Genomic DNA, 14128 nt, shown 5'->3' on the forward strand with positions numbered 1-14128 from the left:
GCAGTAGCGACCTCATCACTGAGTCTTGAACGAGTTCAACGGCGGTAGAGATGAGATTTTGAGATTAGAGAGAGTTTGGGTCTGAGAGAGATTCCGTCGAGGGTGAAGAGAGAGAGAGAATTAGAGATAGGGAAAGTTTAGAGATGTTTCAAAATCTGATGACTGATGAGGTTAAAGAAAAAGAAAAAAGAATTAAGGTTAAAGAAAAGGAAAAAGAATTAAAAAGATAATGATTTTTTATAAGAAGTAGTTTTAATTAAACTAGATTTAAGGTTTTTTTTTTTTTTTTTTAATTTAATTTCTTTTTTTTATTATAAATTTTTTGATGTGGCTTTAAAAAAAAAAAATTAAAATGTTGACGTGGTATATAAAAATGTCAAATAATATTTTAATCGTCACATCAGTGCTACGTCAATTAATAGGGTGTTTTGTCTGCCACCCCAGCTTTTCCCGTTATTTGGTTGACGATAAGGACTTAAATGTCACGTATTAATTGGTTTAGGAACTAAAAGTGATAAAAATAAAATGTAGGGACTTAAATAAAAAAAAAAAAGTGAAAAATATAAGGAATAAAAGTACACCTAAAAACTATAGTATAGTATGAACTCTTTGGATGCATGTGTGGTGAAGAACGTGTTGTGTTGTGTTGTGTTGTGCTGTACGTCTCCAGTTCCATCCACCACGTTACAATGAATGAGTTTATGGACGAGTTGAATCCATCAATGATCAGCATAGGCGTTTCTAATAAGTGCTGAGTTTATTTATTTATTTTATTTTACATCACTCCATAATGAGCAAAAACCAGAGAATGATGTTAGATTAAAGTGATTGTTGTTCATCCATTTCCAACACCAACGCAGATTTTTCTTTCGTTTATCTCAAATCTCAATTGCTTTATCCTTTCCGTTGTGGGCCTTAGTAGCTTTCTGGGTCTAGCTAATACTACTTGGAAAAAAAAAAAATTTTAAGATATTTTCTCAGCAACCATATTGATATTGGATGATTACAAAGCATTATTAGAATATGATGTTGGATTGGTTTCAGTCTCAGAGGTTTAAAAAATGAGATGGACTTGTCTGAACACTAGGTCCTTTAGCTCTACTACATTTTTCAAACAAACCCATTTGTTCTCCCTGCTTTCCTTAACCATAAACACCACTAAGTTTGAGTTTCATGGTATTCAATCCTACTGCTACCACTCAACAAATAAGTCAGCAATTGGGTTACTTCATGCTAAGGCTGTTAAGAGTGGTTCTTTTCAAAATTTGAGTGTGGTTAATTATATTCTGAGCCTGTCTGTGAAATCTCAATATTTGGATTATGCACAAAAGGCGTTTGATGAAATTCCTGACAGAGATGTCCGGACGTGGACGATTCTCATGTCTGGATATGCTCGAATTGGGGCTTCTCGAATGGTGTTGGACCTCTTTAGAGAGATGCAAATTGAGGGTGTTCTTCCTAATCAATATACATTGTCAAGTGTTTTAAAGTGTTGTTCCAGTGTAAGTGATCTACGAACAGGTAAGGGAATTCATGGGTGGATATTGAGAAATGGGATTAATTTGGATGTTGTATTGGAGAACTCTATTCTTGACGTTTATGTGAAGTGCGGGGCCTTTGATTATGCAAAGAAATTATTTGAATTGATGGTTGAGAAAGATGCCGTGTCATGGAATATAATGGTTGGTGCATATCTGCATATGGGAGATATGGAGAAGTCTCTTAATATGTTCAGGAGTTTGCCCTACAAAGAAGTTTCAAGTTGGAATACGATCATAGATGGGCTAATGCAAAATGGGTATGAAAGAACTGGACTGGAACTACTATATGAGATGGTGAAAAATGGACCTGCTTTCAATAAAGTTACTTTTTCCATAGCATTGGTTTTGGTTTCTTCTTTATACATCATGGAGTTTGGGAGACAAATACATGGCCGTATTCTGAGGATTGGTTTACAAAAAGATGGGTTTGTGAGGACATCACTTATAGATATGTATTGTAAGTGTGGGAAAATGGAAAAAGCATCAATGATCTTCAGAAAAATGCCTCTGAATGGTGTGAGAAATCAAAACTCCAAGATTACTTTCGATGAATCAATGACAGAAATTGTTTCATGGAGTTCAATGGTTTCTGGATATGTTCGGAACGGGGAGTATGAAGAGGCTATGAAATTGTTTATCTCTATGGTCTGGGAACAAGTTGAGGTGGACAAATTTACTACTACAAGCATTGTTTCTGCATGTGCTAATGCTGGAAATTTGGAACTTGGTCGCCAGATCCATGCATATGTTCTGAAAGTTGGGCACACAATGGATGTTCACCTTAGTTCCTCGTTAATTGACATGTATGCTAAATGTGGATGCTGGGATGATGCTTGGACAACTTTCAAGCAAACTGCTAATCTGAATGTTGTGTTGTGGACTTCAATGATAACTGGCTGTGCTTTACATGGGCAGGGGAGGCAAGCTGTTTGTCTTTTTGAGCAAATGATGTGTGAGGGAATTAAACCAAATGAGGTTACTTTTGTAGGGGTTTTAACTGCATGTAGCCATGCAGGGTTGCTTGAAGAAGGCTGCAAGTATTTCAGGTTGATGAAGGAATTTTATGGCATTAAACCTGGATTTGAGCACTTCGCTTGTATGGTTGATCTTTATGGTCGAGCTGGTCACTTGGATAAGGCAAAGGATTTTATTCATGAAAATGGTATCTCTCACTTGAGTGGAGTCTGGAGATCATTTCTATCTTCTTGTAGACTTCACAAAAATATTGAGATGGGAAAGTGGGTTTCTGAAACACTTCTTCAGCTTGAACCATTAGATGCAGGAACTTATATTTTGTTATCAAACATGTGCGCTACCACTGATAGCTGGGAAGAGGCAGCTAAAGTGAGGAGCTTGATGCAAAAGAGAAGGGTTAACAAAGTCCCTGGTCAATCTTGGATCCAACTGAAGAATCAAGTCCACACTTTTGTCATGGGAGATAGGTCGCACCCACAAGACAAAGAGATATATTCGTACTTAGATGAGCTGATTGGAACATTGAAGGGAATTGGGTACTCATCTGATGTGAAACTGGTGACACAGGATGTAGAAGAAGAACAAAGGGAAGTGCTTCTTGGGTATCATAGTGAAAAACTTGCAATTGTTTATGGCATCATTAGCACAACTTCTGAGATACCAATTCGGATAATGAAGAACCTTCGGGTTTGTACTGACTGTCATAGTTTTATCAAATATACTTCTCAGCTTTTGCATAGAGAAATAATCGTGAGAGATATTCATCGATTCCATCATTTTAAGCATGGTCAGTGCTCTTGTGGAGATTTCTGGTGAGCAAAGCCTGAGGATCTCCTGCATCTAATCTTGCAAAGTCATAAATCATTCTAGTGACAGTCTGCGGTCACCATAATTGGGAAGCACTTCACATCTTATTTTATTTAAACCCTGTGATGGAGCTAGATAGAAATTCAATCGAGAAAGAATGTAGCTCACATTTGATAATTCTAGAAGACAAGCTTCCTAGTCCTCTCTTTTCATCATGAAAATGCAGGTAAATTTCAAAATTTGAATACAATAAAGTTTTGTTTTTAGTTTGTATTTTGTACTACTATTTGATTTTGATATTTTATATTAAAAAGAACTTATCACAGGTATTTATTTTTTGATTGGTAAGTTATAAATGCACCCATAGGGATGGCACAAAGCAGGATGGGACTGGGGATCCCGTTCCCCACCCTTTCCATGTCGAGTAAAATCATCCCCGTCCTTGCCCAATAAATCCATCCCCACCATCCCCATCCCATCATATATGTAATTATTTTTATATGAAGTAATATTAAAAATCTTATATGTTTATATATAAAAAATGACGCACGAAGCATAGGGAATTTGCTTCTTTCTATAGACGATTGAAAAAAAATACTAATTTTTACATGATATACTTGGAATCTTATTCTTAACTTTCTTATGACACAAATTTTCAGTTTTTATACACCAAAAACTAATTTTGAGGCATATTCTATGTTTCGTCTTTCTGTTTTGTTGTTGTATACATGTAAGAAGGATTAACATATCTTTTCCTTTCTTTCCTTTCCTTTCCCTTTTTTTTTTTTTTTTTTTTTTTTTGACAAGTGATAATGAATCAAATAGTTCCAGATAAGGGTGCTTAATTCATGTAGAAGGGAGGTATTCAAAAGAAGCCCCCGAAAAGTAAATAAAAGCATTACTGTCCAGGAATCCATAGCAAGTACAACAGTTATCAAATCACTGAAAGCTCCACTCCCTTGAACCACTTTCGAAGCAAATCTAATCCTTGTACTTCCAAACCTCTCTTGTCAGTGAGCTGTAAAATCTACCTTTGAATTAGGCATTGCCCAGGGTTTCTCACACCAAATAAGCCACGAACTCCAGTAATCCATCAATTCAAGCACCAAATAAGTAATTACGTTGCTCTTCCAAAAAGCCATTACCTCCCTCTGCAGCAAGCTGTCATCTCTGCCACTAGTTAGGGATTACTTGGTACACCATGCATAACAAGAGCACCAGATACCAGATACCCTTTGCAAGTTAGTGGACACTTTAGGAGGTAATGTTGCTGTCTTCCTGTTCCTTTTGCATGTTTACCAACTTATAGTATACTACTTCTCTAGCCAAGTTCTCTTAATTCTTCATTGTTCGTTGGCAAGAGAACTTGGTCATTTGTGTTCTCTTTTTTTGGAGTTACATGGGCGATACCAAAGATGTTAGTTGAGTTGCTCGCATGTTGGCAAGGAAAGTTTGGTCATGATAAGAGCATTGAAAGGGTAGAGCATTCTTAGATTTCAGTTAAGTCTTTGCTCTTGAGATTATTGCATGATTAGATGAATGCTTTAAGCAGTGTCCATTCTTTTACGTATTACATTTGTTTTTTTTTTTATACTTTTCACCATTAGATTGAAACAAACCCCCCCCCCCCTGTGATGCACTCGTTCATTCTCCTCTTATTGAGATTTTTATTCTTTACCTTTCAAACAAAAAAAAGGATACCAGGGAGACACCAGCTTGCCATATGCTTTTCTGAGGAAAAGACACTGCCTCTAACACTAAAACTTATGTGGGTAATCCCCATTTCTAAAGTCTCAATTGTGCAATGCTTGTACAAACTTCAGACTTGAAAGACCTCCATCTCCCAGTGCCCCATCTAACAGGCCACCTTGGCCTCTTCATTCAAAGCTCTTCTGAACAAATCCTAAAATAAAGTTTTCAAAAGTTCTTTCACTGACATTTGACCACCCATGCCCCTTTTTGAAGTGGACATTATAAACAAATGCATTCTGACCTTTCTTGTTTCCTTGATTCTTTTTATTTATTTTTCTTTATTCAGGCTTTTAAGCATTCCAGTTCAAACAAGAAAGAAGTTTGGTTTATTAAGATTCCAATTTAGATAATTTTGAGGGGTTCTCTTTGTATTCCTTTAACTTTGTAAATATACTTCTATTTCTTGATTTATAACGTAATTCAGAAACTTCTGAACTGGAAAGAAAAAAAAAAATCAATATAATTCAGAAAAGAAAAAAAGAAAAAGAGAATTGGACTATTTGATGGATTTAGTTAGGGTTAATAACTATTGAGTCATCAGCTAGTTTTTAAAACTGAATGTAGAATATTTCCTAGTATTTCTGTAGTGAAAGAACTGATACATGTTTCTGAGGGATTAATGCAAAGAAATAAAATTTTGTGATTCGGATTTAATTCTTGGTATATACTGAATGGATTTGCTTTCTTTATCAGCAAGTTAAAATCTTGACATGACATAAGCATACAACTATCAGGAATGAACATGCCTGCAATGTTGTAATGGTGACAAGGTTAGGGGAGAGTAGCACATTCTACCATACACATGTATGCGGGAACACATGCATGCACACACACACACACACACACATAGAGAGAGAGAGAGAGATAGAGAGAGAGAGAGAGAGTAGCAAGCTAGCAAAAAAGGTTGTATTCAATGCACAATACTCCTAAGGTTGTATTCAAACTATTATAAGGTTCAAAATTTATTGTTGCTAATTGGATCTTTCTTCTTATTGCTTTAGTATTACATGGTTTCGGAAATACTGTTGACCGTGTATTCAATTCTTTTAGCGTATGTTTTGCTTAAAGTTCATCTGGTGTGAATATATTCATCTTGTTATTTATTGGGTATTTTCATTACAAATTATAAAATTAAAAATTTATGGAAAGCAACTGTTCCAGTCAAAATTGTCTCTGCAAATAACAATATATATATACACACACACTCTCTGCTGCGCACATTCTTGAAATTGTTTTTGATAATCACATATCTCAATTCTTGTTTGGCCATTAAATTTGGATTATAACTGTTGTTCTAATCACCTCAAAACTGTCCTGATACAGATCAGTAGTCCCTGACTGATAATGAGAGAAAGTCAATATTGAAGAGGAAGAAGAAGAGCGACAAAAAAAAAAAAAAAAAAAGACTGAGGAATCAGCCTACTTGATATCTCTCGTGCTCTGGATTTACTATGATTGTGATTATCAAAATACCATATGAGGTGAGTAATTTAAACGTAAAATGTTATACTCTTGAAAGGTGAATGGTTTAGAACTGCAGATTTAGTGTCGCTGCCTTGAGGTTGAGGTAGCTTTGTTGGGAAGACAGGATCCCCATTATTGATTCAGTGAGAAGTATTAAACTGTATGACGCAAAATTAGACAGTTTCTATTCTTCTCTAAATCTCTGTTTTGAGTCTTGCATTTTGTTAGAGCTAACTACTAGAGATGAGATGTGTTACCGAATATCTAACATGTTACCGAATCCACTGTTGAATCATGTATTCTCCTCATGCCTCTCAGGTTTTTCAAATGTTAGAAAAATTGGACTTTTAATAAAAATGTTCAACACTTTGGTTCTGTTATTTTCTAAAATAAACTTAAATCTTGAGTTTAAAAATTGGATGCTAAATGATGTTCGATTAATGTGGAATCCAATATATGTGATAAGCATGAGAAGAGCACGTTGATCCATTAAAAAAATATAATAAGCAGTGAAACATTACCTAAATATTGCATCAGGTGTAACTTAAGGCTCCTAAGAAAAAGAAAGTTTACTGCTTTTTGTTTCGTCTCTATTAAATTTGTATACTGTTGAAACTTTAAGAAGAAAAAAAAGGTCTCTTTCATTTCTTCTAGCTACTTTAGCATTACTTAATAATTTCGTGTTTCGTTTCTGTAAAGTTTTTTACCTCCTATAACATTAAAAATTCATTTTAAAAAAAAGTTTATGTTGGAGCTCTGAGAAGAGAATGACATATCTGATGTTGTTTCGTTTGTCCAAAACAGATTAGAAAAATTAAAAAGAAGTTCTGAACAGTATCCGGCAGTTGAAATGGAATTCTTTTTGTATATATAGTGTTGGTGGAAGCTGTTGGAGTAGTCTTGTCATTGAATTCTGTCTTTTTTTTTTGGTAAATAAATTGTGTGTCTTTCTACATTAATAATGTCTTTTCCGTTTGTTTCTACACCTTATTTGGATACAATTTGTATGTAGCTTGATTTCTATGAATTATGAATTGATTTGGCCCCCATAAATATAATGATGTCGGTTACCAAGTATCGGTATTGATATAAAAATTTAGAGTTTAGCGGGAAGATTTTTAAGTTCAAAAGTTGTCTAGAAAATAATAAAATCACCCTTTCTTTTGGGTTAAAATTCTTGATTGGTATTTCCCTAAAATTCACACTATTATTTACAGTAAGGTTCTCCCTACTAACTTTGCCATGTACAAAATTTAAATCAGGGTACATAAATTTTTATTAACAGAGCAGATGAATTTCCTTTTTCATCTTTTTATTTTATTTTATTTTAAATTTATTTATTGGGTGGTGGTTGGTTGTGTATTTTTTCACCCCCTCTGAAAGCATGGCCTTGTTTGCTTCATAAGAAATTACTGAAAAATTATTTTCATTCTATAAGGTCCCAATAGTAGTAGCTTCTGTAGTGTTTCTTAAAGATATCACATTGGGGAGAAGGCTTTTCAAGAATCTTTTCCCTCAATCTTCCTAAATTTGCTGCTTTTGATTGCAAATTGCAACTTCTAGATGACTTGTCCTGTGATTTTAAATAAAAGGTCTGTCCTCTAAATCTTGGGTACCCTTCTTTAAATTTAAATTCATTTTCTTTGTTATCATCAACAGGTTAAATAATAAATATCCTCTTATTTAACAAAAGTACAAAGTTACATATAAAACCAGTTCTAATATGATTAGAAACAAACTTGGCATAGCTCTCCCGGCCCCAACTTAGAAATTGAGACCTCCTTTACAATGAAGATAAAATACACTATCAGTCGTATCAGGTTTCAATTCCATGGCCCATTGGTAGGTTTGGTAACCATTTCAGTTTTGTAAACGGGTTTCTTCGTACAGTATTTTAACTAATACTAGTAAAAATTGTTTGATTTGATTTTAATAACATATGATGATTTGAGTTTTGGAGATTTTACTCAAATAAAAATATATTATGGATTTGAAATGACTTATTACAGTTAATTATTTTAAATCCACATGTTAATAAAGCTCAAATACGTTGATATATTTCATCAATAGAAACAAAAATTGCTATTTCATACTTAATTCAAGTCATTTAACCTAAAATATGAAATCCAAATCATTCTCTTTAAATTTCTCCATAAAAAAATGAGTGACTCTTTATCCACACGAATAATAATCAAGTTAAGTCAAATGGTTGGCTGCTCAAATTTGGCTTATAGAAATGAATGAACTTCAAATTCTGATGGAGTTAAAGCCTATTTACATCACAAATGAGTTAAGATTTACCTGAATCATTATCAAGACAATTCCTAGGCTCATACCATTGAGAAGTTTCTTTAACAAAAGTATATGAGCCCATAAGAGCTTAACTACAATAGTAAGTGAATCGAAATAAGGACTAGCTGGTGTTCTACTCAAACTTGCACCATAAATATAATTAACAAGATAAAAATAAGATTTAATTTGGCTTGTTTTTCATTCAATGAAATCCAAAAAGTGATCTGGTTAATCTAACAACCCAGGTACATAAGGTAGTTACCCTCAAATAGTCAAATTCTAGCTAGGCCTGATCCTAGTTGTTAGTTCCCTCAGGCAGGTAAACTCACTCTTCCCTCAACAAATCTATTTTTCTATTCTTTGAATCAATCATGCCCTCCTTTAGTTTCAAGAAATATCCCCATTTGGTCTCCATCGCCAAGAGTAGCACCAACGATTACTTGGGATGCACAACTAGTTAGAGTCCAAATTAAGTAAGCAAGAAATATAGAGAAATGCAAAACGAAAGAATACATATATTAGACATATACAAATGTGAAAAAAATGACTTTTTAATTCATCCATCCAATAAAGAAAAAGAAAGAAAAGGGAAAAAAATATTGTGGCTTATTTTTTAAGAGAGGTAAGTGGAGCAAAGCCCACTATTGAGACTTGAACAGGAAAGCTACTTCGAAGACTTTTATTCTTCAAGAGTGGTAAGTGAAAGGAGCCCACAATTGAGACTTGAACAAAAAAAGTTCCCACTAGAGAGAGAGAGAGAGAGAGAGTAGGTTAATCTATGTAAATCAACTAACTTTTGGCGATTGTACCTCCAAATTTATATGTACGTGGGTTGGAATTGTTATTAGGTTAGACTTCACAATTGAGACAAATATTAATTTACTACACGTCCAAACATACCCATCAAAGAGAGATTTCAATTTGGAAACATATTTAGATCTCTCTATCTCTCTCTACCAAACAGGTTAACATGTAGCTTGGCTTTTTCATACGTAAAATTATTGTACCTTGATAGCAAAGCCAATGCCTAGCTACCACTATAACAAACCTATTGTCCTTCCAACTTTTGCATTTCCTCATCTACCAATATTTTTATTTCTTCTTATAATTCCTCCCTGGTTGTTGATGAAGAAATGAGAGATAGAATGGAAAGGCTCGTTGTTCTTCCTTTCTCTGTTGGTTGCATTTCTGAATCTAGTGTTGCTGTAGCTGTTCAGCGGCCTAGAAGATCGAAATCAGACGCAACCCCATCAGCAATTAGTATCTCTCTCTCTCTCTCTCTCTCATCCACACATAGATACAAACGCAGTTACTCTTTTCTTATTCCAATGGCTTATTTGATTTTGTGTTGATTTTTGTGAAGGAAGTAAAGAAGAAGATGATTTAGAAAGCTTGTCAGGTGATAGCATGAAGAGCTCATTCAGGTTCCTGGTTAGTCCAAAGCCTAATATAACAACTGGGTTTCACAAACTGTTCAAGGGTTTCAAGAACTTCTCTCAATTATTTGGTATGTCATGGCTGAATCAGATGTCACCATTTTCCTTTAGGTTGAGATTTTTTTTTATTGTTGATCTACCCTCATACATATAATTAGGTTAAGTTATGTAACTCTTTCTTAATATTTTGCTCCTCAATATTAAATTTTTATCAAATTATACTTTCTTTACGTTTTTAACATGTACCTTAAATTTCATATTAATAAGATATAATTTTCTATCTAATGACCATAAGTTATTTTGTGTGTATACTTTTAAAATACAAAGAAGTTAATATTTAAAAATCTTACCAACGGAATAGTTTTGAACACTACTTAATTTGATACAATTCAAGTTAACAAGAGCTACATAATTTAGATCATATCTTCTTTTAGTTATCACATGCACATTAAATTTCATATAAATCTACTATTTTTTATTATCTAATTCTTAAATTATTTTTTATTAAAAATTTAAAATATAAAAACTTCAAATTCAAAAATTTTATTGACGAAATAGTTTTGAATTCTAATTATTTTGATATTTTCCGAGGATAAAGGGTGTAAATTAATATAAAATATAATTCAATGAGAATTTGTTAACCAAAGTTCCACAATGTATAACATGAATTAGCAAAAAAATTAAAAAAAGAGCATAACATGCAAACACACGTTAGTTCGATCTAAATAGTTAGAAAATAATAACTATCGAAGTACTGCTTGATATGACAACAAGAGCAGTAAGAAATCCGCCATAATTTATTATAAACCTCAAACTAACTTGCTAACCACTAACATCCAAATCGGTGGGCCATTAGTCCCTTAAATAAGTGGATTGTCCATTATCGTATTAATTACTAGAAATTTTATTATATAATATTTATAAATTAATGTGTCACAAATTAATAATTACTATATTAATTTGTAAAAAGTCATATAATAAGATTGATAGATTGATAGTATCTTTAATATTTTCGAGCATGCTATAAATAAAGTATTCATGCTGCCTTGGTATTAGGAAACTAAAGACATGAATGGTAAAGGGACTTTTAAAGAGTGTATGAATATATATTTTTTAATTTAATCCCTATGAATATGATGGTACTATGTTATTTTTCCTTTTTTTTTTAAGGTATCTTTGATGAATTTGATGCTTACTCTTGTGACTATGATGTAATTGTTGGTCATTTGGATTAATGTGATAGTCCTTTCTTTTTCCCTTTTTCTCATTGATTCATTCATTCCATTGATTTGTGTTTAGCCTACAAGGAAGACTTAGATGAAATGGAGATGGACATGGAAATAGGGTGTCCAACAGATGTGAAGCATGTGACACACATAGGATGGGATGCTGCTGCGACTCCCAACCCCATAATGGGATGGGATAATCTCATTTCTCCTGATTTGATGTCTCTCCCTTCTGTTTCTTTGGAGCAATTTGAGCTTTCCAGTGCTAGACAAGCTGATGCACCTCTTATTAATGGTTGAACATAAATTAGTTAATGTGGTTATGATGTAACGGTACTATATATTAAGTGATATTAATGTTGATAGAAATTATAGGTATGTATTTAAATGTCTAGACTTTACATGTTACCTACCCAAAAAAAAAAAAAAAAAAAAATCAAAACAATTTGAAAATTCTTCCCTCCTTTTGTCATGTACTATTAAGTTCTCCTTGGTGATTGTATGAAACTATACTGTTGTATCCCATCAAAAAAAAAAAAAAAAAAAAAACTATACTGTTGTAATGACAGTTTCTGTAATTATGTGGCATCTCAGATATAAATATTTGGCATTTGGCTATTATTAAGTTTTGTAAATTGGACCTAGTTTGTTGGTGATCTACCTTTTCTGTAATATTGTTACTTTTATTTTTTCCCTCATGAAAATGATAGCTTTCTTTAATATATATGTTGATGCTAGCTTTCTTTAATATTTGGGATATGTCTTGAAGAGCAGAAAGTTTACACTTTTCAGGGTGGAAAATTGATTAGGGAGTCTCGTCCCATTAAGGTGGAGGTTCCCCAAATCCCAGATCTATATATGATATCATTTTATTGTACGTTGTACTAGTTATTTGTCTTAATAAAAGATGATTCTGTTTCATTCTAAATATTTTTCTTTTCTACAGTACTTACTTTATGAATGGATGTATTTCATATGTATTTTTATTTAACGACACTCGGGGCAAGAAACCTCATATCAAAAAACAATTAATTTGAACCTATTGAAACTATCAAATATAATAATACCAACCCACAGCAGATTAAACTTATGAGACTAACCGAGATAACAGCTGAATGTACCGTAATGCACGTGAGGTAGTTGCCCGAGAATGAGAAACCCAAAATAATCCATCCGAGAGGGTTACCGAGTAGAGTGGAACTTTGGCCGTGTTTTCAATAACACCTGGCCTCTGATCCGAGGATCGAGGTATGATTGTACCGGGTTGTGTCCAAAACTTGCAGTTTTTCTTTGTAGTAGTTGGTTTCCCCATAGGCTTGAGTCCGAGGACCATACAAGGCCTTGGTTCTATCCAAAACTTGTATTCTTTCTTTTAAGTAGTTGGTTTCCCCATAGGCTTGAGTCCGAGGACCATACAAGGCCTTGATTTTGTCCAAAACTTGTATTCTTTCTTTTAAGTAGTTGGTTTCCTCATAGGCTTGAGTCCGAGGACCATACAAGGCCTTGGTTCTGTCCAAAACTTGTACTTTTTCTTATTTTCGAAGATTAGCCCCTCGACCAAGGTGGGGGGCGTTAGCTTGATGTTGGAAGCCCCTAGAGTTGCCCGTGCCGTTGACACTGCGAGGCGTAGCCCCTAGCGAAAATTTATGTCGGAACAACAATAGCGTGTTGCTGGAAATGAAGGAGCTCTTGCAGACCTTGCTTGACAGAGACTTGACTCCACCGCCACCGGTGCCAACGCGCAAGCCTTCCCACAGACGGCGCCAATTGTAGGGACATGATTATTCAACGACCCAAGAATGACATTGAGCTCGTATGTAAAGGGCCCGAACAATATAATTTGTAGAGTGTGGGCTTGAAAGGCTGGACCTTGGCCACTGGTCAGCGGTCTAGTCGTGGTTTTTATGGAGGCTTATAGGAGGGTGGACTTGGCTTGACTAGCTAAGCCTTCCGTCGGTGCAGCTTGTAGGGTTTAAGTCCTCGGACTACATCTGAGGAGCATAGCATCCTTCCCATTCTCCCTTTTTTAGGATTTCTCCCTCTTCTAGGATCCCCTTCCCCCTTGGCTCTCTTTCCCTTTTATACCAGTGTTTACTTCCCGTTTAGTGTCCACGTGTAAGTTTTGCTTTTTGGGGTACAGACCCGTCCTATCAATCCATACATAAGAGTGGTTGGGGGTGGTTGGGAAAAGTTAAATAGCATGGTCTGGAGTATGGGCCTGTCAGATGCAGGGTTCCATACTACGGTGTTGGCAGCTTTCTCCCTTGTACTGCCCTTGTACTGAGTTTGTCCTTTTCTTCAGGCGTTTTGTGAGGTGTTGAGCGTGAGATCGTCCTCGGCCACATCCTTGGGCCTTTTTAGGGCTTTCATCATGCGTCCTCGGCAATAGGACTCCTCGGCCTGGGTCTTGGGCCCTGAATGTAAAGTGGGCTGGGACCTCAAATTTCCCGGCCCCACAGGTTTGCATACCAGATTATGAGTCCAAAGTTTAGGTACGACTTGGGAAAGTGTTAGGCACCCAAGACCATTCAGCTTGTGGACCAGTCTCAATTATGTGTTGTTAGACCATATTTAATTAAAGAGTTTATTAAGAGAACCCCAATATTTAACCTAAACATACATCATGCACTTAATT

General features: G+C 34.7%; 2 protein-coding genes across 3 annotated transcripts; both read left to right on the plus strand.

Annotated features, from left to right (window-relative positions):
• Window positions 1–619: 619 nt before the first annotated feature.
• Window positions 620–7575, plus strand: LOC126691159 (pentatricopeptide repeat-containing protein At4g21065-like). Of its 2 annotated transcripts, XM_050386230.1 has the most exons (3): window positions 620–3549; window positions 6399–6556; window positions 7344–7575. In XM_050386230.1, the coding sequence occupies exon 1, from the start codon at window positions 1062–1064 to the stop codon at window positions 3330–3332; it is 2271 nt and encodes a 756-aa protein (XP_050242187.1). In that variant the 5' UTR covers window positions 620–1061; the 3' UTR covers window positions 3333–3549; window positions 6399–6556; window positions 7344–7575. The 2 variants fall into 2 exon arrangements, with proteins under 2 accessions (XP_050242187.1, XP_050242183.1); XM_050386226.1 differs by lacking the exon at window positions 7344–7575 and having other exon boundaries at window positions 6399–6834.
• A 2281-nt stretch (window positions 7576–9856) lies between these two features.
• LOC126691177 (CRIB domain-containing protein RIC4) lies at window positions 9857–12114 on the plus strand. The gene is made up of 3 exons (XM_050386245.1): window positions 9857–10091; window positions 10195–10338; window positions 11567–12114. The coding sequence occupies exons 1-3, from the start codon at window positions 9965–9967 to the stop codon at window positions 11791–11793; spliced, it is 498 nt and encodes a 165-aa protein (XP_050242202.1). The 5' UTR covers window positions 9857–9964; the 3' UTR covers window positions 11794–12114.
• The last annotated feature ends 2014 nt before the right edge of the window (window positions 12115–14128 follow it).

Source organism: Quercus robur, chromosome 1 (assembly GCF_932294415.1).
Source record: "Quercus robur chromosome 1, dhQueRobu3.1, whole genome shotgun sequence".
Taxonomy (NCBI): domain Eukaryota; kingdom Viridiplantae; phylum Streptophyta; class Magnoliopsida; order Fagales; family Fagaceae; genus Quercus; species Quercus robur.